This window comes from Marmota monax, unplaced genomic scaffold (assembly GCF_021218885.2).
Source record: "Marmota monax isolate L192 unplaced genomic scaffold, Marmota_monax_Labrador192_F-V1.1 WCK01_AAM20220418_F8-fsc00083, whole genome shotgun sequence".
Taxonomy (NCBI): domain Eukaryota; kingdom Metazoa; phylum Chordata; class Mammalia; order Rodentia; family Sciuridae; genus Marmota; species Marmota monax.
In genome coordinates this window covers 2,181,806-2,204,465 of record NW_026692848.1, presented here as the reverse complement: position 1 = coordinate 2,204,465, position 22,660 = coordinate 2,181,806, and the positions used below count along the sequence as shown (strand labels likewise).

At 43.4% G+C, this 22,660-nt stretch overlaps 1 protein-coding gene across 2 annotated transcripts in view; it reads left to right on the top strand.

Annotated features, from left to right (window-relative positions):
- Cep43 (centrosomal protein 43) overlaps positions 1–6,065 on the top strand; it is a 39,650-nt gene extending 33,585 nt beyond the window's left edge. For both annotated transcript variants that reach the window (XM_046449324.2, XM_046449325.2), the window contains one exon: positions 3,918–6,065. In XM_046449324.2, coding sequence (XP_046305280.1) covers positions 3,918–3,992 — 75 coding nt within the window. In that variant the 3' untranslated portion in view covers positions 3,993–6,065. The remainder of the gene's footprint in view (positions 1–3,917) is intronic.
- Positions 6,066–22,660: the final 16,595 nt, after the last annotated feature.

Here is a 22,660-nt window from a genome sequence, read left to right as displayed (position 1 = left end):
TCTGCCCAGAGCCAGCAAGCACAGAGGCTCAGGGTGGCCAAGGAAAGGGCCACGCCCTCCTGAGCTTGGTGCCCTCGGCTTCCTGTCGGTGGGAGTGACCTAGTGAAGCAGGCACGTGAACATGTGCACTCCAGCTGTTCTTCAGTTGTGGTTCCGAGTTCTTCATTGTCCATTTGTATGAAGCTTCTGCCACAGAGATCATTGTTTCCCTTTCAGGACTCAAAATGTTTTAGGAATTCTTATTTTGTGACATGAAAAATCTGTTTTTATAGTGTTGAACAAAGATGACTAATTCTAAAACTAGTAATGTAGGGAAGCCACTTATTTCCAGTTAACCTTTGTTCTTACAGTTTCCTTTCAAGGTAGCCACCTGAAATTAAGCTGATTTCTTTGGAAGTGGTTTGGTTATTGTGGTCTCTTTCTTTTTTTTTTTTAATTTAAATTAATACATAAAAGTTTTAAAAGATAGATATTTGACAAATGTACACATTGTACTGTTTTTTGTTGTTGTTGTTGTTGTTGTTCCAGGATATGGAACTGAGGGGCACTCAACCACTAAGCCCGGTCCTCAGCTTTTTTTTTTTTTTTTTTTTGTATTAGAGACAGTCTTGTTGAGTTGCTTAGGGTCTCATTACGTTGCCGAGACTGTCTTTGAACTCAAAATTCTCAGCCTCCTGAGCCACTGGGCTACAGCATGCATTTGCCACCACTCCTGGCTTGTGCGATGTGTAAATCAGTTTTAAGTGTATCTCTTCAAATATTTCTTTATGGTGAAAACATCCATAAATTTCTTCTTATACTTTTTTGAAATATATAGTTCATTATCATGATCTGTAGTCACCTACAGTGCAGTAGCTTGCCAGAACTTCTTACTCCCTGTAACTATGACCCAGCACTTAGGTGAGCCTGTCTGCATTCCCCAACCCCACCCTGCCCTCGGGTGGCCACTGCTGTACTTTCCACTCCTCTGAGACCAGCTGTGTTAGATTTTTCGTGAGTGGGATCCTGTGTCTTTCTGTGCTGGCTGAGTCCCTTAGCGTCATGTCGTCAAGGTTCACCCATCAGTTTCTTTTTTATGATTGAATAGCCTTTCATTGTGTATATGAGTCACATTTCTTCATCCATCGTCAGTTAATGGACACTTGTTTCCATTTTTTGGCTGTTGTGAATAGTGCTCCAGTGAACATGGGAGTGCAGATATATCTTTTCAAGGTCCTAATTTTATTTCTTTTGGAGATATGCCTGGGTGTGGGATTGCTGGATCATAAGGGCATCTGTTTTTAATTTTCTGAGGCCCCTCCACATTGTTTTCCACAATGGCTGTACAGTTTACATTCCCACCAGCAGTATGTGTGCGTTCCAGAACTTGTTTCTTTTCTTTTCCATCATATCCCTTATTAGTGGAGTGAGGTGACAACCTCATTTTGGTTTTGATTTGCATTTACTTGATGATTAATTATGTGAGCATTTTTGACACATCTCTTGGTCATTTGTATGTTTTCTTTTGAGAAATGTCTGTTTAGGACTATTGTATGTTGGTTATTTTATTTTTTGCTTATGAGTTTTTTGAGTTCCTTATATAGTCTGGATGTCAATCCCACATCAGACACAATAGTTTGCAAGGATTTTCTTCCATTCTATAGATTGTCTCTTCACTCTTGTTTTCTTTGTTGTGCAGAAGTGTTTTATGTAATGTGTGTTTTGTCTGTGCTTTTTGGGTCGTCTTCAAAAAATCCTTGCCCATTCCAATCCCCCTTTTTCTTCTAGTAGATACATATAGTTTCAGATCTTACATTAAAATGTTTAATCCATTGTGTTGATTTTTATAACTGGTGAGAGATAAGGGTCTACTGTTGTGAGTACCCAGTTTTTCCAGTGCCGTTTATCTAGAGAGATACAGAAAAGGCATTTGGTAAAATTTACCATCCTCTCATGATTAAAAAAAAAAAAAAAAAAAAAAAAGACTGAAAAACTAGGTATAGAAGGAACGTACCTCAACATAATAAAGCCATGTATAATAAGCCAACAGCCTACATTATGCTGAATGAGGAAAAGCTGAAAACTTTCTCTCTAAGCTCTGGAATAAAGCAAGATGCTCACTTCATAGTACAAGAAGGCCCAGGCAGAGCAATCAAGCAAGAGAAAGGACGTCCAGATTGTAAAGGAGAAGTCAAGTTGCCACTATTGCAGAAGCATTGGTCTTAAATGCTACAAAACCCCATAGACGCCACAAAAAAACTTAGGACCAATACGCAAATTCAGCAGTTACGGGGTACAGAATAAACATGCAAAACTCAGTAGTGTTGCTGTATGTCAGTGGTGAATTACCTGAAATAGAAATCAAGAAAGCAGCCTTCAAAAGCCTGGAGTGACTGAATTATCTATATTAAGAAAGATTGTCTTCTAGACCACAAATTTTCCTGTATTCACTCTTGTCTATAGTTTAGAATCAGTATTAATATAGTACTTGATTGTTTTGCAAATAAAATGGAATACCTTACCTGTTTTATTCTGTAATAATGATAGCAGGAGGACATGGAGTTCCAGGGTATCTGGATCTGTTTTTATAATCTGTAGGCTTTTCTGTCATTTTCAGGTTTTTGGTTTTTATTTTTTATTTGTGTGTGTGTGTGAAAACCTCAGTTAAGATTTCTAATAATTTTCCTTGTGATAGTTTTACACGAGGACTATATTTGGATCAAGAGTGAGAGAGCTTATTTATTCAAAAGGGTTTTATTCCTAACTTAACATTTCTCTATACTGAAAGATTAATGAAATGGGAAGATGTATTGGGGACAGAGGAACTGATAGATAAGAGTGCATCTCAGATCTCAAGAGGGGACTGTGTCCTTCCTGTCGTGTATCGTGGTCCTGTGTAACATGTAGTGGTTCAGGGTTGGCCCACTCTCCCCCTGAGAGGCCACTTACTAGTCTTTTCAGGCATACAGTTTTGTCCTAACTACTTGGCTTTGCCTGGAATTGGGAACACAGCTGTAGATGGTTCTTAGGGCATGGTTTGAAGTCCTGAGGACCTTCCCTGCTGTGGTAGCTGGTTCATGCAGATGAGGGTGGGTCTGGGTGGGACTGAGAAGGCATGCCACCATTCCTGTGTCTTGGAGCATGTGTCTTGACCCTTGGATTTTCCATGCTGTTAAGATCATCAGCCTAAGAAGTTTACAAAAATGAATATGTCCATTTTGGCTGGTTAGTGCTTAAGCAGAATTAGTGAATGCTCATTTGTACAGCACTGGTGGCCCCAAAGCTGGAGTACAAGGCTCTGGCCAACCTTGGGGTCCTGGGTCCGCCTGCCTCACTGCAGCCACCAGCAGGCTGACCGACTCCAGCTTCCATGAATTCAGTGTTAGCAGGTATCGGTTGGGCCTGAAGTTTGATGTTAGGAACTTAAGGTGCATACCATTATTTAAAAACACAGTAGGCAATAGTAGTTTTCAAGTGAGAAATCTGAACATTTTCAATGAATTTCAGTAATGCTTATTTGGGTAAAATTTAGTTTTAGAGACTTGGCAATTCAGACACCTTTGCTATCAACAGAATCACATACTGGGGCTGTGCTCACCTAAGGAGATTTTGTGATGTCTTCCATGGATTTCAGTTTCTTAAATTGGTTTAAGGTCTCTAGGATGTTGTTTCCTTTCTTTTTAATTTTCGCTTGAAATATTTGCGAGTATAATCAGTACAAAGCACTGAACTCAGAAGGTTGTGCTGATTTTCTTTAGCCATAGGATTTGAGGCAAATCCCTTCTCAACATTTCAGTTTTACCACCTATCTCAGGAGTTTTAAATATGAAGCAAATATAGAATAAAAAATGTTTAAATTATAGCATTCTGTATTTTTTTAAATTAAGATGCTATCCACATTGTGATACTAATTCTTTCCTTTCTTTTGAACAACAAAGCTTGATGACCTCACACAAGACCTGACTGTCTCCCAGCTCAGTGATGTCGCGGATTATCTGGAAGATGTTGCATAGACATGAAGAGGAGGTCTTCTAATTAACAAAGGACAAAGGACTGATCAGCTCCATATTTTTTTTTCCAGACAATCACTCTTTGCTGGAATGTCTATTCCCTGTTGGTGCCTTGCATTTCAAAAAGACTGCAGATATTTTTAAAAATTAGCTTTTGATTTTACTGAACAAAATACTTCCTGTATGAGCCCATGTGTGGAAGATGTAATATTCCTAATCTGGCCTAGCTGTATGTTTCTCTGTGGAAGTTGGCTGACTGCTTTCAGGCTCATCACAGGGAGGGACCCATGGAAACGTCAGTGTCACGAGCATAAGGAGCGGTGTTAATAAAGCCGTAGGTTTGCACAACTCTGCTGCAGTGGTCTTTGGAGCCTTAGCTTCAGCCATCTGAAAACAAAGCTTCCTTACCACTTAGTATGCTTTGATATTAGGTGGTTCTGCACATAGAGCCAGTAAATTTGTGATACTGAAGTATATTGATGTAAGTAGATTTGATGTATCAACTTTATTTTGTATTTCCTTCCTTTTGGAAGGTTTGTTAGACCATTAAGGTTATATTAAAGTACTCTTGTGTGTGCTATTTAGTTTTGTTTATTTAAAAGAAATCTAGAGTGGTTTTGACCTTTAATTCTTTGACTTGTCAGTAACAGTTAACATTTACGGTCACCATGTCTCCTCTTGTCCACGTAGGTAGCTTTAGGCACAGTCCTCTTTGTTGCAGCTGCAGCTTCTTACTGTACAGATGCCTTGAAACATAGTAAATACCAAAGTGCATCTGAAACCACTAAGCAGTGCTTTCATTTCAGATCTGTAAGTCGATGTTTAAATCCAAATTGGAATGAAACAGTAGTAATGGCCTAAGACCATATATATTCAGTTTGACAAGCTTTATATATTGTACATAATTTCACTGTAAACCCTTTAAAAACAGAGCCAGTAGTAGAATTTCCAGCAGTCTCATTTATACCAACATGCATTGTGCCGCTGTGATGTAGGTCACTGACATTTGTAATGTTACTAAGATTTTAAAATGTGCAAGTAAGAAAAACAGAAGTGGTGCAGTGTGTTCATGTGAATACAAGCTGTGAAGGTGTTAATTTTTGTACTTTTTATTTCACATACGACTTATTAGAAAGTTACCTTTATTAATAAAAAGAGCAAATAAGGCATAGTTGGTGGGTCACGGTAAGTGACAGACTGAGTTGCATAATGCCAGTTTTCCATTTTGTATTAACTGAAGAATTGCAAAAATATTTATCAGGCCCTAAAATGTAGAGGAAATGAAAATTTAAAGAGGATCAAGGCTATCTAACCTTAGAATCTGGCTAAGTAAAACTGAGCTGTAAACATCAAGAGGAAGTAGGACAGAAAATGGGCCAGGCGTCCTGGAACCCCCACGTTTCTGTCCTCAGTTTGTGGGCCCCTATCTGTCCCAGTCAGCTTTTCAGGTTTGAAAAATAGCACTGCATGAAGATGGAACTGGGCTTGATACAGTCTGCGTTTGCGTTTCCTGGGGAACGTGTCATCTGTGTGAGCACTTTCTAAAAACTCTGGTCCTCTGGAGTCTGAATCAGTGTGTGATTTTTTTTTTTTTTTTTGGTGGTGCTGGGAATGGAACCCAGGGCCTCACACATGCCAGGCGGATGCTCTACTACTGAGCCACACCTATAGCCCATGGTCCATTTTTGGTGGAAGCTACATTTCAGTGCAGTTATGTGGGAGCAGAGCAGGATGTGGCTATTTAAATTTATGGAAAGCTTTGAAACAATAGCATCTGAAATTTGTCATTTTCTGTTTCTCATAGACTTTGACCTTTCAGTGATATTTGGGAGGGTGGGGAGAAAATGCAAGATTTATCACTTCTCATCAGCACTATATAACAGATTACTGAATGATTTTGAAATTTAAAATTGAACTATGGAGAAGTTTTCACATGTATTCCTTGCTTAGATATTATTACCCTGTTAAAACTTACAATGTGAAGTTATAGGTTTTGTGTTTGATTAGTGTTTTCTTTTTGTTTAAAAAAATATATTAAAATATTAACTCATGAGACACATATCTTATGACAACTTATATTTTACAGTGTTTTGTGTTTTTTTATGGTGCTTTGGCTCAAACCCAGGGCTTCATATGTCCTAGGCAGTCCCTCTGCCATGGGGCCTTACAGTGGCATTTCAGAGAAGTGCTAGCTTTCCTTTTTTGAGGGGTCGGCGGGGGCGGGGGGTACCAGGGATTGAACTCAGGGGCACTCGACCACTGAGCCATGCACATCCCCAGCCCTATTAGAGACAGGGTCTCACTGAGTTGCTTAGCACACCTCCCTTTTGCTGAGGCTGTCTTTGAACTCACCATCCTCCTGTCTTAGCCTCCTGAGATGCTGGGGTTACAGGCATGCACCACCACACCTGACTAGGCCTTCCCTTTTATTGATGAGAATTACAAATGAATGAAAAGCACTTGTTTGGTATTCTTGTGCACCCTCTGCGTTCCAGTGTGGAACGTCTGCTCGCTCTCCATGACTCCTCCCTCTGCTCATGTGCTGGGGCCAAGTAGCACAGGCCATGCAGGCCTCTGTACCCTAAATCTGTATCCTCCCAGAATCGCACAAGGCTGGTTTGTCTTGCTCGTTTTTGGTGCCTTCTGGAGTAAAGGAGAAACCCTATTCTGTCTCAGTTACCCTTGTGTTTAGTTATCTCTCATATCTGAATGATCTTGATTATTTATTATATATTGTTCAGTAAGCTCTGTGAGAACAAGGACTTTTTTTTTAAAAGCATACTTAGAGTAGCATTTGCCCCTAGTTTGTGCTCAACAAATCTATATTGCAAAAATCCATGGTAAGCACTGGCAGATGGGTAGGGGCATGGAGTTTCTGGCTGGACAGCTTCCTCTCAAGTATGATGCTACAGAGTTTGTGGGGGGATGGCTGTCCCTATCCCAAGCTTGGAGAGGCCCCCAACTTCAATGCTGAATAGGTGGATGACAGATGGGTCTGGTTCAGTTGAAGTTTGTTCACCAATGCCCAGGTGGAGAGTTGAAGACAGTCCCCTCTGCATGGCTCTGGTGTGGATGTTTTGGGCACTTGAGGAGCAGGGCAGCCTTCAAGGTCACTGGACCACAAGGTGGGGGATGGGAGGAGAATGAGAAAGGAGAAGCAGTTCTCCTGGAGAAGAGTGCGCCCGACCAGGTGTAGCCCTGCGTTGGGTACTGAGTTGGGAAGGGAGTCTCTGTGATGTCTCAGTTTTCATTTGGACTGTGTGCAGAGGTGAGCCTTTTAGGCAATGGTTGCATCCCGAGTGCTCTGGCCAAATAGGTGAGTCCACTGAGAGCTGAAGGGACTGCTGGGACATGGGACCTAGTTGGAGGAGGAGTCACTGGGGGCCTGCTCCTCTCTGCTTCCTGGCTGCCATTAGCTGAGCAGCTTTCTCCCATGTACCCTTCCTCCATGATGTTCTTCCTCATTTCAGGCCAAGATCAGTGGAGCTAGCTGATCCTGGACTGGAACCTCCGAGACCATGATCCTCCTCTTAGGTTGTTCTTGCAAGGTGTTTTTGGTCACAGTGACAAGACACTAACACCCCATCAGTCCACCCTGGTTCCACTCCTGCCCTCCTGCAGTTCAAATTACTTGTCCCTTGGTACTTCTAGGAGAAGAGCATATTTTGGGAGACAAGTAAGTTTTAGCAGCCCAGACCAAAACAGATCTAATTATACTATATAAAGACCTGCAATGACTTTTTTCTTTTTTTTCCCCCTTTGGTACCTAAATTTGGCTGCTAGGAAAAGTGAAAGATGATTTTTTTAAACTATTCCTTGGAGATGGGGTCTTGCTCTGTTGCCCAGACTGGCCTTGAGCTTCTGGACTTAACAGTCTTCATGCCTTCATGCCTCAGCCTTTGAGCAGCTGGCATTGTGGGTGTGTGCCACTGCTTCAGGCTCTCCAGGGAGTTTTGATTAAAACATTGGGCTAAGATTTAGTAGTAGGGCTGACTAGTGGGATGACAAAAAAAAAAAAAGGAACCGCAAAGGTAAGTTCAAAGCATTCTATTTTTATCCAAATGGCCAGGATGAGAGCAGCAGCAGCAGGAAACTTGGCCAGAGGACCTCTGGTGGCTGACAGAGGAGCCCTAGTGGGTGAGGATGGGAAGTGCCTGGGCAAGCACTGGCGGTGCCTGAATAATGCCGCGATCACAAAGGGCCTTGCTCTCAATGTAAGATGGGTCTCAACATAGTGAGATCACACTGGTCCTTCATGTCACAACTGTGTTGAGACCAGTCCTGCTGGGCTGCACCCACTGCTGCTTCCAGGGGAGGCAGATGAGCAGGACCTCCCACGCAGCACAAGGCTCTACTGGCCAGATCCGCTTCCTTGGAAACCCAAACGGAGAGGCGAGGCGGTGGAAGCTGGCGTCAGGGCACTGGGACAAGAGCAAACAAGAGGCTTCCTGGCATTTTGATATTACAGGCTTGTTTCTGGCATGTTAGATTCATTGGTTGATGTGAAACGATTTTTACATAAATGTTTAATTTTCAAACATTTATACTTTGTTTAAAAGCTTTGTAAGTTACCAGAATATTGGCCATAGATCTTTGCCATTCCTCTTGTTCTAAATCATACATGGTTCTTAAAACTAAGTGGAGGCTCTTCAGAGTGAAGATTGCTGGTAAGTTCCCTTTCCCTCCAGGCACCTCGCAGTCCTCAGGTTTGAGACTCTGTCTTCCTGTCGGGTGTAGGTTTTGAGTCCTGTGGGGCCACAGAGCCTGCAGTGGGCCTGTGGGGCTTGGAGGAGCACATTGCCGTCCTCTGACCCCGTGCCCCTTACACCTCACTCCCGGGCAACTCGTTTTTCCTACTTCAAGGCTCAGGTTAGCCATCTTCTCCTTTCCTGAGCCTTAGCTACAGAGAACCCTTCACCAAAGGTAACCAGCCACAGCTCTCAGAGCTGCTTTTGAGCTCTGACGAGCTGCTGTGGGCTTCCTGCACCTTCCTCCTCCCATTCCAGCTCCCACAGGCCTTCATCTGCACCTAAGACTCAGTCTCCAGGAGTTGGCTGCCTGGCAGCCCAGTCCGTGAGCCCTAGTAATGAAGACTGAAGAAATCACTCGGGCAAGTGCTGCCTGCCATATGTAGTCACTTGGCTAGAGACAAGTGACAGTGGGCTCTGGTGGGGACTGGAAAGAGATCTATGAGTAAACCAACTGGAAGGATGATCTTTGAATTTTATGACCCTGGAAAATTGATGGGCTGATAGGTCTTCTCATGATTGACACCCCTCCCTGAATCACATGGAAAGAGCAAAGGGCTACCCTGGAAAGAAAAGGTGTCCCCCGTGAGTCAGAGTGTTGTGAGAGCAGCGGAATGACTGACGTGAGATGAGAGTCCCAGACGCGTTACTCACTGGCTGGTGATGGTGGGCAAGTCACTTACTGTCACTATTCGCATTCCTCATCTGTAAAGGGGGACTAAGTACGTCTTCCCTTACAGGTCTGCTCTGGTGGCTTAGGTAACTGTAGAGAGTTTAGCATTCCTTGTTCTTGCCAAGTGGTCAGTACTCAGTGGGTATTCTTTTTAATAAGGCAAGAGTCACAGGATGTGGTGTCTTCACTGGTGTTGAGGTCGAGGAGACAAATGCTTCCTGGATGATGAGCCAGTTTCTGTTGAATTTCTGTTCCTCTTTCAAGATCTGCTTCAGATGTCACTTCCCCTCAAAGTCTCACCACCTGAGCTACCTTGAGCGTGTGTGTTCTTAGGACCTGCCAGTGGTGTCCTGGGGGCAGTCAGTGCCACTGTGTAGGGAGCCGTCCAGCACGCTAACAAAGAGAACAGCAGGACAGGAAAATCACAGCAGGCAGTGACAGTCTACACCAACGAGGGTCTTAATGCCCGGAAGCCCGGCGAGGTCTCATCTACAGGAGAATTGCTGTCCAGGACTGAGGGAAGCCTGGGCTTGGGCATCGAGCTTGCTTGTTCAGTCCTGCCTGTCGAATCGTCGAAAGAGCCACAAGGGAGAAGCTATGCTGACTTCAGAAACTAGTGGTGAAAAAGCACTTTTCAGGTAGATCAAAAATAGTAATCTATGAGTTGAATCTTGAATACAAATCAGTTGGCTTCTTTATTTGCTGATTAATAGAGAGGTGTATATACTGAAACACATTGTAAAAACGCTGACAAAATACTAGAGATGACAAAACTATAGCTCGCCATGTTGAGGACATTCAGGAAAGGTTGGTTAATGGATAGCATTGAAAGAACATGTTTTACTAAAAGTTATTAGTCACTGAAAGAAGGTGTAAGTGCCCTCAATCCTAAGCTCTTGTGAGAAAAGAATTGAAAAAGTGCCTTCCAAAAGTTGGACTCCCAGCACTCACGTGACATTTCCAAAAACGAGTTGTAAATATAGATTAAATTCTTAAAGTCTCTCAATAATCAAGAACCATTTTTATCAATCATTCCAGAGGAAGCAAACTGTCTGTAGACAGATACTTAAAAACCTTTGTCCCAGGAAGAGGTGACAGCCAGAGGCTGAGGCCCTGTGGGAGACGAGCTGCATGGAGTGTCAGGCGGGGTCACCTTCTGTTCCTGGGTCTCTGAAGTCTGTCTGTGGCAGCTGTCAGGTGAGACGCACTGTGCTGGGGCTCAAACCCTTTGATGCGGAAGCCCAGGTCACCAGAGGGGCGAATCCCTTACTGGCCTCTGGGTGACTTCTAAGGCCCAGCCTTTGATGTTCTACTCTTTCTTGTCCATAAAGCCCTGACTATGCAGAAATGTCAAGATGTTTTCTCTAAGCCCATCGTCCCATGCCCAGGTGGTGGCATAACTCACCACAGACTGGACGGGCAGCCGTAAGCTGCCTCACAGCTGCGCATCCTGGGCCAGAGTGGGCACAACGCAGATCACGACACTTTCTAGTGATTGAGTCGATGACTTTACTAAGAGAAGATTTATAACAGTCCTTACATACAGATTCAACCACTGAAGTAATCGGTGGTTAGTAGCATACTCAGAGTTGTGCCCCATTGTCCCCGTTTTGAAACATGTTTATTATCCCATACAGAAACCCCTATGAGTCACTCCCAGTTCCACTGTCCCTCCCACCTCCCCTCCAGGCAACCACTTCCTATCTCTGCAGAGTTGCCCATTCTTGCATATAAATAGAAGTACTCACTATGGTGTTTTGTGGCTGGCTTTTTTCATTTAGCATAATGTTTCAAGACATCTGTAGTGTCTCTTTGTTGCCAAGTGGTTCTCCCTGGGTGAGCACGCCAGGCTCTGCCACGTGGTGCTCCCTGAGTGAGCATGCCAGGCTCTGCCACGTGGTGCTCCCTGGGTGAGCTCGCCAGGCTCTGCCACGTGGTGCTCCCTGGGTGAGCTCGCCAGGCTCTGCCACGTGGTGCTCCCTGGGTGAGCATGCCAGGCTCTGCCACGTGGTGCTCCCTGGGTGAGCTCGCCAGGCTCTGCCACGTGGTGCTCCCTGGGTGAGCTCGCCAGGCTCTGCCACGTGGTGCTCCCTGGGTGAGCTCGCCAGGCTCTGCCACGTGGTGCTCCCTGGGTGAGCTCGCCAGGCTCTGCCACGTGGTGCTCCCTGGGTGAGCATGCCAGGCTCTGCCACGTGGTGCTCCCTGGGTGAGCTCGCCAGGCTCTGCCACGTGGTGCTCCCTGGGTGAGCATGCCAGGCTTTCTGCTTTCCCACGGATGGGTGTTTCCACTTTTTGCTCTTAGGAAACACTGCCAGGAACATCCACACACAACTTTGGGTAGACGCGTTTTCTTTCAGATACATACACACATTGGGGTTTTAACATGTTTGATGGCTCTATTCTCAGAATTTGCCAAACTGCTTTCCAAAGCAGCTGTACCATTTTATATTCCCACAGCGACTCCTGGTGCTTCCACTTCTCCACCTCCTTACAGCACTCACTCTTTTCCCTCTTTTTAGATAGAGGCAGTTCTAGCGACTGTGATGTAAGGTCTCCTTATGGTATTGATTTGCACTTGGGCGTGCGTGCGTGTGTGTGTGTGTGTGTGTGTGTGTGTTCTGATGGTGTTGGGTGAACTCCTATGGTGGTGGTTTCTAACCTAGTTTGTAGTGATGTTCAAATCTTCTGTTTCCTTGTTGACCTTTATTCCTAATTGTTCTATTCATTATTTTTTTTAAAAAAATAGGGCATTTCTACCTCTTCCTTTGTCATTTTTGGCTTCTTGTGTTTTGGAACTCTGTTGCTAAGTGTGCATGTGTTTGTAGTTTTTATGTGTTCATAAAGGCTTGGCCCTTTTATCATCACTGAACAACCCTCTAGTAGTTGTTTTGTTGTTGTTCTAATGTCTACTTTGTTGGATATTAACACAGCATTCTTGCTCTTATGCTCCTGTTGGCATGATATACCTGTTTCTTTCAACCTATTTATGTCTTTGAATTTCAGGTTGTCTCTGGAATGTCTGATTTATTTATTTTTTATTTATACTGTTGGATCTATGTCTGCAGTTTTGATTTTTGTTCTATAAGTCTTGTTTTCTTTGTTGCTTCTTTACTACTTTTGTTTGGATCAGATGTGTATTTTCTAATTTCTTTACTGTTTTTACTGTTTTTAATGTTTTTTTAATGTCACTCTGGGGCTTACACATACTTCTCAGTGTGTCCACTCAAGTCTGTCCTGCTTGTTTCTAGTGAGATACGGAAGCCTTTCTTCCTGCAGCCGTGGCCCCTCTCCCCTGGATGCGTGCTGCTGCTCCTCTGCCTGTCCCGTGTGTGCATGTTGCATCATGACTGCTTTGTGTCATTCCCAGTTTTAGGCATGTGACCATGTGCTGTGCCGCTTCCTGGGGTGTCTCACAATTTGGCTTCTTCAGCTGGATTTAAGTAAATTTGGGGCAAGAGCCTTTCGTGGCTGTGTGTGATCTCCCTGTGGAAAGGTGAGCATTGACCCGCTGATTTACTAGATTGACCAGTTTTGTTTCATTGTCCTCTCACTGGAGAGGGCTCTGCTCTGTAGTGAAGGGGGAGCAACACACACGAGTGACCAAATGGCTTTGTTAACCTACACAGTACCCGAAAATCAATTGTTTTTTTCTTAAAGGCTAGATTCCCTAGGAAGTCAGGGACCAAAGTATTCTTAGCTTTACATGATGAAATAGATGGTATATGAGCTTCGGACAAACAGTTTATCAATTTATGGTCATGAAAAGTGTGTCTCATAGGCAAGATAGCAAGTAAGCCTGACAGCGAGTGAATGCTCACGGGACGTCGCAGTGGGTCACGGGCAGTGGGTTTCTGGCAGCCTAGCCAGAAAATAGCGCTGGTGTGCTGAGGGGGCCGGCCTTCTGTGCCCTCCGCATGGTGCTGATGCTCCCAGGCTGTGTGCTGGGCTGTGGAGAGGGGAAGGGACTGATGCTTTGCTCCCTAAGGTTTAAAAAGAAGAATTCTCCTTAAACATCTGGCTTGTGGGAGGCTCCTGGACCAAGGGTGTCCCGTGCCCACCTCCTAGGACTGAGAGTGAGCCATTTCTGCTGGGCAGGCAAAGACACTGCCCTTGGCTGGAGCTGCAACCCTCAGGCTGCCTGGCAGATCCTTCCCTGGTGAAGGAGCAGGAGACTTCATAAAGAAGGCACGTGGGACTTCCAGGGACCCACGGACAGGTGGCTTGGACAGATGGCTCGGGGCTCCATAAGAGGACCCCTTACCCGCTGTTGTCCAGGGAAGTTGTGTCAGAGTTGGCAGGAGCAGTCACCAAGAGTCATATTTACAAGTGTCCCTCCAAAGAGTACTGAAAAATCACGGTTTTGGGTTCGTGTTTAGGTATTTTCAAAAGACACTTGTAATACGCCGAGTAGTACTGACCATGAAAACAGGCCGTTCACTCAGTTTGCCTTTTCAAGTCATACCACTTGGGTTCTGAGGGCGATTTATCTGCAGCTACTTCCACTTATGTGAAAAAGAAAAAACAAAATATGGCCAGGCTTAAAGAAATATTTGGCATTTACCTCCTAGAGAACCTTTTTGTTGGTTTTTTTTTTTTTTTTTTTTTTAATCTGAGTAAATAAATTGAGGGCTCAGGAGACTTGCAACTAAAGATTTTTAGAGGGAAATTGATTAAATTTATAAGAAAAACAAAGGCCTCACTTGGTTCATCGTGGTCGTGTGAAGATGGAGAGGGAGCAGAAGAGGTGGGCAGAGGAGAAAGTGAGCCCTGGGCGCTCGGGCTGCGGGGAGAGGCTGAGCGGGGAGAGGCTGAGCGGGGAGAGGGAGGGACTGGGCAGAGGAGGGCTGGGGGCAGCAGGCCCCCAGCAGTCTTCGCCCTTGTGCACCTGGTGCCGTGACCTGGCCTCTGGGCTTCTGCCTTCAGAACAGACCATCAGCAGATCCTGCTGCCGGGAGGTTCGTGGGTCAGGAGTGAGCCACACACATTCCCTCACCACATCCATCAGCTGTGACTTTTCAGGATTTATCAGTCACAAAAGGCCTGCTGGGAGGAAATATTCTCAACTATACTGATTTGGAAAAAATAATCTCCTAGACAGGTGCCTGTAATCCCAATGACTCTGGAGACTGAGGCAGGAGGATCACAAGTTCAAATCCAGACCTGGCAATTTAGCCAAGTGCTAAGTAAGTCAGCATGACCCTGCCTCAAAATCTGAAAGGGCTGGGATGTGGCTCAGTGGTTAAGCACCCCTGGGTGCAATCTCTGGTAACAAAAATAAAAAGACCCCCCAAAAAAGAAAATTACTCCCAGTTCCTTGCTTCAAGAATAGCTTAAACCGGCAGACGTTCCTGCCCATGTTGAGGATCCTGGAACACATATGGGATACATGCATTGGTGTGAATGCTCACCTGGCTGTTTCCACAGGTTAGGTTTATCCTGCACCCTAAATCATCTTCAAAATGTAAGTTGATGAAGACCTTCAGAGTTCTCTTTATTTTTGTATTGAAAGAGGAGCAATGTTTACAATATCTCCCAGGAAGCCTCCCTGTAGGACTGAGTGTCAACCCTGAGCAGACTCTTACCTCAAGATCTAACGTCCCAGGAATTCCGACTCTTCCCGTGAGTCACGGCATGGTCAGCACTATCACATGTACCAGGGCGGCCGACATCTGATGTTTGCACAGACGTGTGTGACTTTTCCTTAACTGTGTAGGCTGAAGTAGCAGTAGAGATAGCCGCTGCAGAAGGCACGCCCGAGTCAGAAGCCTTGCAGGCCATCTTGCTGCGACGCTCCGGGTGAGCTGAGTTTCCACTGTGGTCTGCTTCTGTGGTTTGAGAAGTAATGTGCACACCGAGAGTCAGTTCTGTTATGTAATAGCAGCCGCACTGTAGAGGTCCTCACCGGCAGTCCTCATCCAGCCTCCCTGCCCCAGGGAAACCCAGCTGACAAGATGACTCAGAGTTGGGCAATTCTCACTAGACAGTTTGTCTCTAAATGGAAGACTTGGAAACTTAATATTGAAATCGTAATTAAAATGTAAGTTCCTTAATTCATTCTCTCTATCTCTCTCTAAACACTTTATTTATTTTTTTATGTGGTGCTGAGGATTGGACCCTCACGCATGCAAGGCAAGTGCTCAACCACTGAGCTACAACCCCAGCCCCTAATATTCCTAATGGTTTTTCTTTAATGGTGTAACTTCTTCAGTAGTTGAGGATCTTCCACTGACCAAGATCATCATCCTAAATGTCCGTCACTGCCTAAGGCCTCCAGTGTTCCTGAGGGGGACAAGGGAAAGGGCTGCATTAGGCATCCAGAGGCTGCCACCTGTCAGCACTCAACCTAGCTTGAGCCCTTTGGAGTGACCCCAAGGCCCTAGAGGACGGTGGAGCCACACGAGGGAACAAGCCTGGACTTAGAATGACCGTGTACAGCAGAGTGCCCTCCCCAAAGGCTGTTCATAATCGTACTTTCACGTAAGTAAAAGAGAGTTCTGGTGTGTGTAGCTGCTGATTTTGACTTGTATCACAGCCAATGTAATCTTCCTTTGAAACCATGAGACGTCAGGTTGAGTATGTACTGTGACATTCTTCAGTCACCTTTTGTCACCCTTTCAGTACTAATGGAGGTCTACGCCCTGTTCGTGTTTACAAACTAAGCTCCTCTGTGAAGTTTCCTCCTTGTTTGCTTTACTCTAAACCACAGTCCAGCACAGTGACTGGTGGAACTGTCGGATCCCTGCATGTGGAGCTCATTACTAACCCGAGTCTCAGGACGGTAGGATCCCTTCATGCCATGAGCCACATGTTTAAAAGATGGTTGTAGGGTTTGGATCTTAAACATCCCCAGATGATGTTCCCCTGATGGGGCCGTTGGGCACGGTGGATACGTGAGAAGTGGGGCTGAGTGGCGGGAGTTGGGTCATTGGAAGCATACCCTTAGGGTACTTGGGGACCCTGGCTCCTTCCTGTCCTGTTTTCCCCTCTTACCAGCCAACATGGGCAGCTTTGTCAACTGTTTGCTCCCACTAGATGTTTGACTTCTCTGCAGACCCGAGGTGATAGAGCCAAACCATCACAGACTAAGACCTGTGAAACCATGGACTAGAATCAGTTTTCCTCCATTTAAATGGTCTGTCTTCAGGAATTTTGTCACAGCACTGAAAACGAATTCAATGATAAACAGACATTTCTGTACAATTATTAGTGGAATTCAGACTTACTGAATTACTTGAAGAGGTGAAGCTAGCTCCTTTATTTAGAAAGTCTTTCATTTAGAGACAAACGGAGGAAATTAATAAAAGTAAATATGAATCATTAGTGAAAATGGTATTTTCTTCTTTCTTTTCCTGTATCACTGAGAGTAGTTTCTGTTTACCAAGAAATGATAGCCAGACCAAATAAGTATAATTTTTTTGTGTTCTTAAGAAAACAATGAATATACCGTTAATTCCATGATTCAGGTCAAGAGATCTATGAAAAAATTATAGCAAATGTCAGTGGACAGTTTTAGAAGCATTCTAACATATAGAATCCAGATAGTATAGAAGCTTATAGTATTTGCCATTGAAAAACAAAATGTGTGTCATCAAACTTGATTCGCAGGATTACTCTATTTGGAACACACACAAAACTACATATCTCTGCTGGAAGAGACCCAGGAATACGTAAATAAATAGAGGTACTGTGTACTTGGATAAGAAGATTCCATGTTGTAAATGAGTCTATGCTTTCCAAGTCTATAAATGTATTTCTTTCAGTCCTCGTAGGAGTAAGACAATGAAACTTGACAAACTAATGCTGAATTCATGTGGTAGAGGAGGTGTTGACAAATGGTCTCCGCAATTGCCCTACTTTCTCTGTTTCACCACCACACTTATTTCCTTTACAACCTTTACCTCCCTTTAAAATTATTGGGTTTTACTGCCATTTTCCCTCCTGCATAATAAGTTCCACAATGGCAAAGGACGAGGTATATCTAGTTTGTAGACTTTTGTATCTGCAGCATGACCCAGTCCTGGCTTATAGTAGGTGTTCAATATGTTGTTTTGAAAGAAAAATCAAAATAATTTGAAAAATACTGAGCTATGGCATAAATTTACAGATTTGAGAACTATAGCAAACCCGAAAAGAAATCTATGTCTAGATACATCATAAACTGCTGATAACTTGATAAAAATGTCTAGTGAACACTAAAGCAAGGCGTTGACTTATTAGGGAGGCAAACATTCAGATGAACATAGGTCTCTGTCCAGAAATTGTGAAAGCTCTACGTTCTAAAGTAAATGTCCACCAGAATCCTATTTCTATTGGCAATCTTCTTCTGGAATGAAGGTTAAATAAAAATATTTTCAAATTAAGGGAAAGTAAGAGAATCCATTGGTAGGAGACCTGCTCTAAAAGAATCGGTAAAGGAAAAGATATGATACCAGAGGAGAATAGTAAACATCAGGAATAGTAATTGTATGAGTAAATGTAGACTAGCCTTTTGGGTTTAAAAATATGATTTGATGGTTACAACCAGCTAATCTGTTGGGTTTTCAATGTACATGTTGTATGTTGATGCATGTGAATCATTTTTAATTCTAACACTGACACAAAATATGTGAGCTTTTTCCCATATAAACAGTCAGTTCTCCAACTCTCTGGGCACCAACTGGATATCTATTCTTCACTTTTATTGTGATGCTAACTCTGGATAGTTAGTGTCAGAACCCACAGGCTAAGGTCCCTTATATTGCCCCACTTCAAATGCTAATTGCAAATTTCTTGCCTCGTGTATTTCTGACTGGGTATAAATTGGGAATTTCCATGAACCCCCCTCCCAGGATTCAACGATTTGCTTGAAGAGCTCACAGAACTCAGATAAAACACTTATTATAAAGGGATCAATGAATATCTGGGTAAAGAGGTATATAGGGCAGGCCCCGGAGGAATCCCGACTACAGGAGTTCTGTCCACATGCAGTTGGCGTACATGCATCTGGATGTGTTTGCCAGCCTGGAAGAGCTCCAAATTCCATTGTTCAGGGTTTTTTTTTTTTTTTAATTTTTAAAAAATGTATTTTAGTTGTCAATGGGCCTTTATTTATTTTTACATGCGGTGCTGAGAATTGAACCCCGTGCCTCACACATGCCGGGCAAGCGCTCTGCCACTGAGCCCCAGCCCCTAATTTAGGGTTTTTATGGAGATTCCATTACATATGCACAATTGAGTAAATCTTTTGCTCTCGGTGGTTAGCTCAGTTTCCATCCACTCTCAGAGGATGGGGTGGGGTGAGGCTGAAATGTCTAACTCCAATCAGACGTAGTTTCACTGGTAACCAGCCTGCTTTCTGAAGCTACCAAGAGTCAACCTGTTAGCACAAACCGAGAGGAATGGCTGAAAGCAGCTCAGTAGGAACAGCAGGTCTCTCTCACAACTGTTATTCAGGAAATTCCAGGGATTTGGGCATTTCTAATCTTCGTTTGGTTGTCCAGTTGGTATCAGGAAAGTTGGGAGAATTGGTTGTTGAAAAGTTACGTATTTGGTGTCAGAAGTGTTAGGAGTGGATGTTATCGGAGTCAAGAGACCTGTCGGTGATAGTTTCTTCATTCAACTTGCAGAGGTAGAGTATCCTACGTACACTGTGGAAACTCAGCTGTTACCCTTCGAGCCTCCCCTGCACACACTTTACACAGAGGTAGGGTAAAGGCTAAAAATAGAATGTCACAAAATGCTTAAAAGAAGGCGGTAAAGAGAAACGAGGAAAATGATACTCCTGAAGGCAAGCACATGAATTAAATATTAAATCTTAACAGTCCAAACCTCCCAGTAAGAAGGGATTGTCAGAGAAGGTTGATAAAAGAGAGCCCAGTACTGTGCAGTCTGTAAGAACTCACTGGGATTAAAATAACAGACGTAAGTAAATGATGGAATTCTCCGTCTCCTTTTTTACATAGCACCAAAATACTGGAGGCAACGATTGACAGAAGTGAATGGAGAGGCAGGTAGTTCAGCATCCCATTTGCAGTAACTGATGGAACCCCAGGCAGAAGAACAATAGGTCAGAAGACTGTAACAGCACTGCAGACCAACGAGGCCCAACAGACGTCTGAAGAGACTCTGCCCAAGAACAGGGTACACTCCTCTCAAGTGCACATGGAACTTTTCTCCAGGCCAGATCATGTGTTAGTCCCAAATCCAACTTCTGCAATTTAGGAGAGAAATAATACAAAGTATGTTTTCTAGCCACTTTGGAATAAAATTAGAAAAAGTAGGAAAAATTTGTTTTGAGAAACTCGTCAATAGGTAGAAATTTAAAGATAGACTCCTAAATAACCAGTGGGTCAAAGGAGAACGTACTAAGGGAATCATAAAACACTATGTACTCCAGATGGAAGCAAATGAAGATAACACGGGCCAAATTCATGGGATACATCTGAGGCAGGACTTAGAGGGAGATTTATAGCAACAAATGCCTATATTAAGAAAGCTCTCCAATCAATAACCTGACCTTCCACTCAAGACACCGGAAAGAAGAGCACACTGAATCTGAGACAAGCTGGAAACTAGCAAAATGGAAAACAGACAATGGAGAAAATCAATAAAATCAGAAACTATTTCTTTGAAAACACACACACACACAAAACCCCAACTAAACTGTGAACTTATAGCTAGACTGACCAAGAAAAACAGATTCAAATCACTAGAGTTAGAAATAAAAGAGCATTATTTATGAGCTTATAGAAATAAAAAGAACTGTAAAAGAATACTGGGTTAGCAACTGTTAGATGACTTAGAGGAAATGAGAAAATTCCTAGAAATAAACTACCAAAATTGACTCAAGAAAAAATAGAAAATCTAGATAGACCTATAATATGTGAAGAAATTGAATTACTAATCATTAAACTAACAATAAAGAAAAAGCCCTGCACCAATGGGCCTCAGCAATAAATTGTATTAAACTTAAACACCAACACTCCAAAACATGATGAAAGGAATTAAAGATCTGAGAGGAAATGCATCGCATGTTCATGATCAGGAAACGTGACATTGTTAGAAATGACAGTATTTCCCAAATTTTCTGTAGATTGAAAACAATCCCTAACAGAACAGCAACTGATATTTTTTGTAGAGATTAATAAATTGATTCTAAGATTGATATAGAATTCCAAAGAATCTAAAATAGCTACCCCGTTTTTGAAAATGAAGACCAAAGTAGGAGGACTCACACTTTCTGATTTTAAAGTTTAGAACAATGCAGTGGGAATCAAGAACAGAGTGGTACTGACCCAAAGACAGAAATCTAGATCAATGGAAGAGACTGAGAATCCATAAAGAAAACCACCCATGGCCATCTGATTTTGGACAAAGGTGCCAAGACCATTAAATGGGGAAAGAGTAGTCCTTTCAACAAATGCTAGTGGGCCCAGTGGATAGAGCCAAAGAGTGGAACTTTCCTCACCCCGGGTACGAAAATCAACTCAAAATGAGTCAAAGACTCAAATAAAAGACCAAAAACTAAAACCCATAAATCATGGGAGTAAATCCTTGTGAACTGGGATTTGGCAACACATCCTTCAATGAGTTACCAAAAGCCTGAGGAGTCAAAGTAAATAGATGAATTTGGCTTCATCAAAATTAAGAACTGTTTTGATTTTAAGGACACCATCAAGAAAGTGAAAAGACAACCCTGACACATGCAAATCAAATAAGGATCTATGTATTTAGAACATGAAAAGATCGGTGAATGTCATTAGTCATCAAGGAGATACAGTTAAAGCCATGATTGGATGTCACTTCCCCACTCCCTAGGGTGGCTGGAATGGAGAGTCCTATTAGCAAATGTGGGTGAGGTGTGGGGAAGCCAGCCCTGGCATGCAGTTTATGGGGAGACAAATGACACAGCTGTTTGGAAAACAGTTGAATGGTCCCCTGGATCACTGACCTGGGGAATTACCGTGTGGCCAGCCAGCTTCACCTGTAGGTATGTACTTGGGGACAGATGAAAACAGGTCCACACACAGAGTTGGAACATGGGTATTCGGAGCAGTGTTATTCATAGTAGCCAAAGGTAGAAGCAGCCCAAGTACCCATGAATGATGCAGGATAAGCAAAGTGTGATGTCCATACAATGTGATCAGTTGGCCATCAAAAGGAATTAAGAACTGATACGTTCTACGGCTTGGATGAAACTTGAAAACTTTATGACAGGTGTGTAGAAGAAATTTTCAAGGCCCGCATATTACATAATTCCATTTATATGAAAGTTCAGAACAGGTCCTCTGTAAAGGCAGAAAGTGGGTCAGTGGTTGCTGCTCAGGTCTGGGAGCATACCATGGAGGGTGCTTAAGAGTAGGAATTCTTTTGGGAGAGATGAATATACTCTAAAATTGGTTATGATGGTCACATGACTGGATATTCCAAAAACCCATTGACTTGAACTTCTAGTGGGTGAATTGAATGGTGTACAAATTATACGATGACTTAAATAAACAAAAAAGGGTAAAAAGACATACCATGTAAACGCTAATCAAAAGAAAGCTAGACTCAGCCTTAAAGGAGAATGAAATCATGGCATTTGCCAGTAAATACGTGGATCTGGAGAAGACCATGCTAAGGGAGATAAGCCAGGCCACAAAAGCCAAAGGCCAAGTGTTTTCTCTGATATTCGGATGCTGATTCCCAAGGGGGAGGGAAGAACAGAGGCACTTTAGGTAGAAGGGAGGGGAGGGGTTTGGGGGTAGGAAGGACAGACAGTAGGATGAATCAGACGTTATTGCCTTATGTGCATATATAACTGTATGACTGGTGGGGTTCTACATCGTGTATAACCAGAAGAAATTATACTCCATATACATGATGTATCATAGTGCATTCTACTGTCGTATATAACTAATAAAAACAGAATTTTTAAAAAAGCTGGAGTGGCTATATAAGTATCAGAAAAAGTAGACTTCAGAGTAAGGGCAGTTACGTGAGCTCAGAAGAGTGGTTCCCAAGAAGACACCTAGCAACAGCTGCCAGTCACACAGAAACCCACGGAGCCCGGGGAGTAAGACCAGTTCACCCGAGGAGTCACAGAAGGTGACTCAGCCATAGTCTGAGTCACCCGAGGACCACAGATGGAAACCAGCAAGGACCTGGTTGGACCAGACAGCAGCCAGTCCAGCTGGGTTAGGTGGCATCTGTAGAGCAGTGCCCCAGACAGGGAGAGCACACCTGCTTGTCAAGTGCATCATAAACATAAACAGCTCCTGGTTTATGAA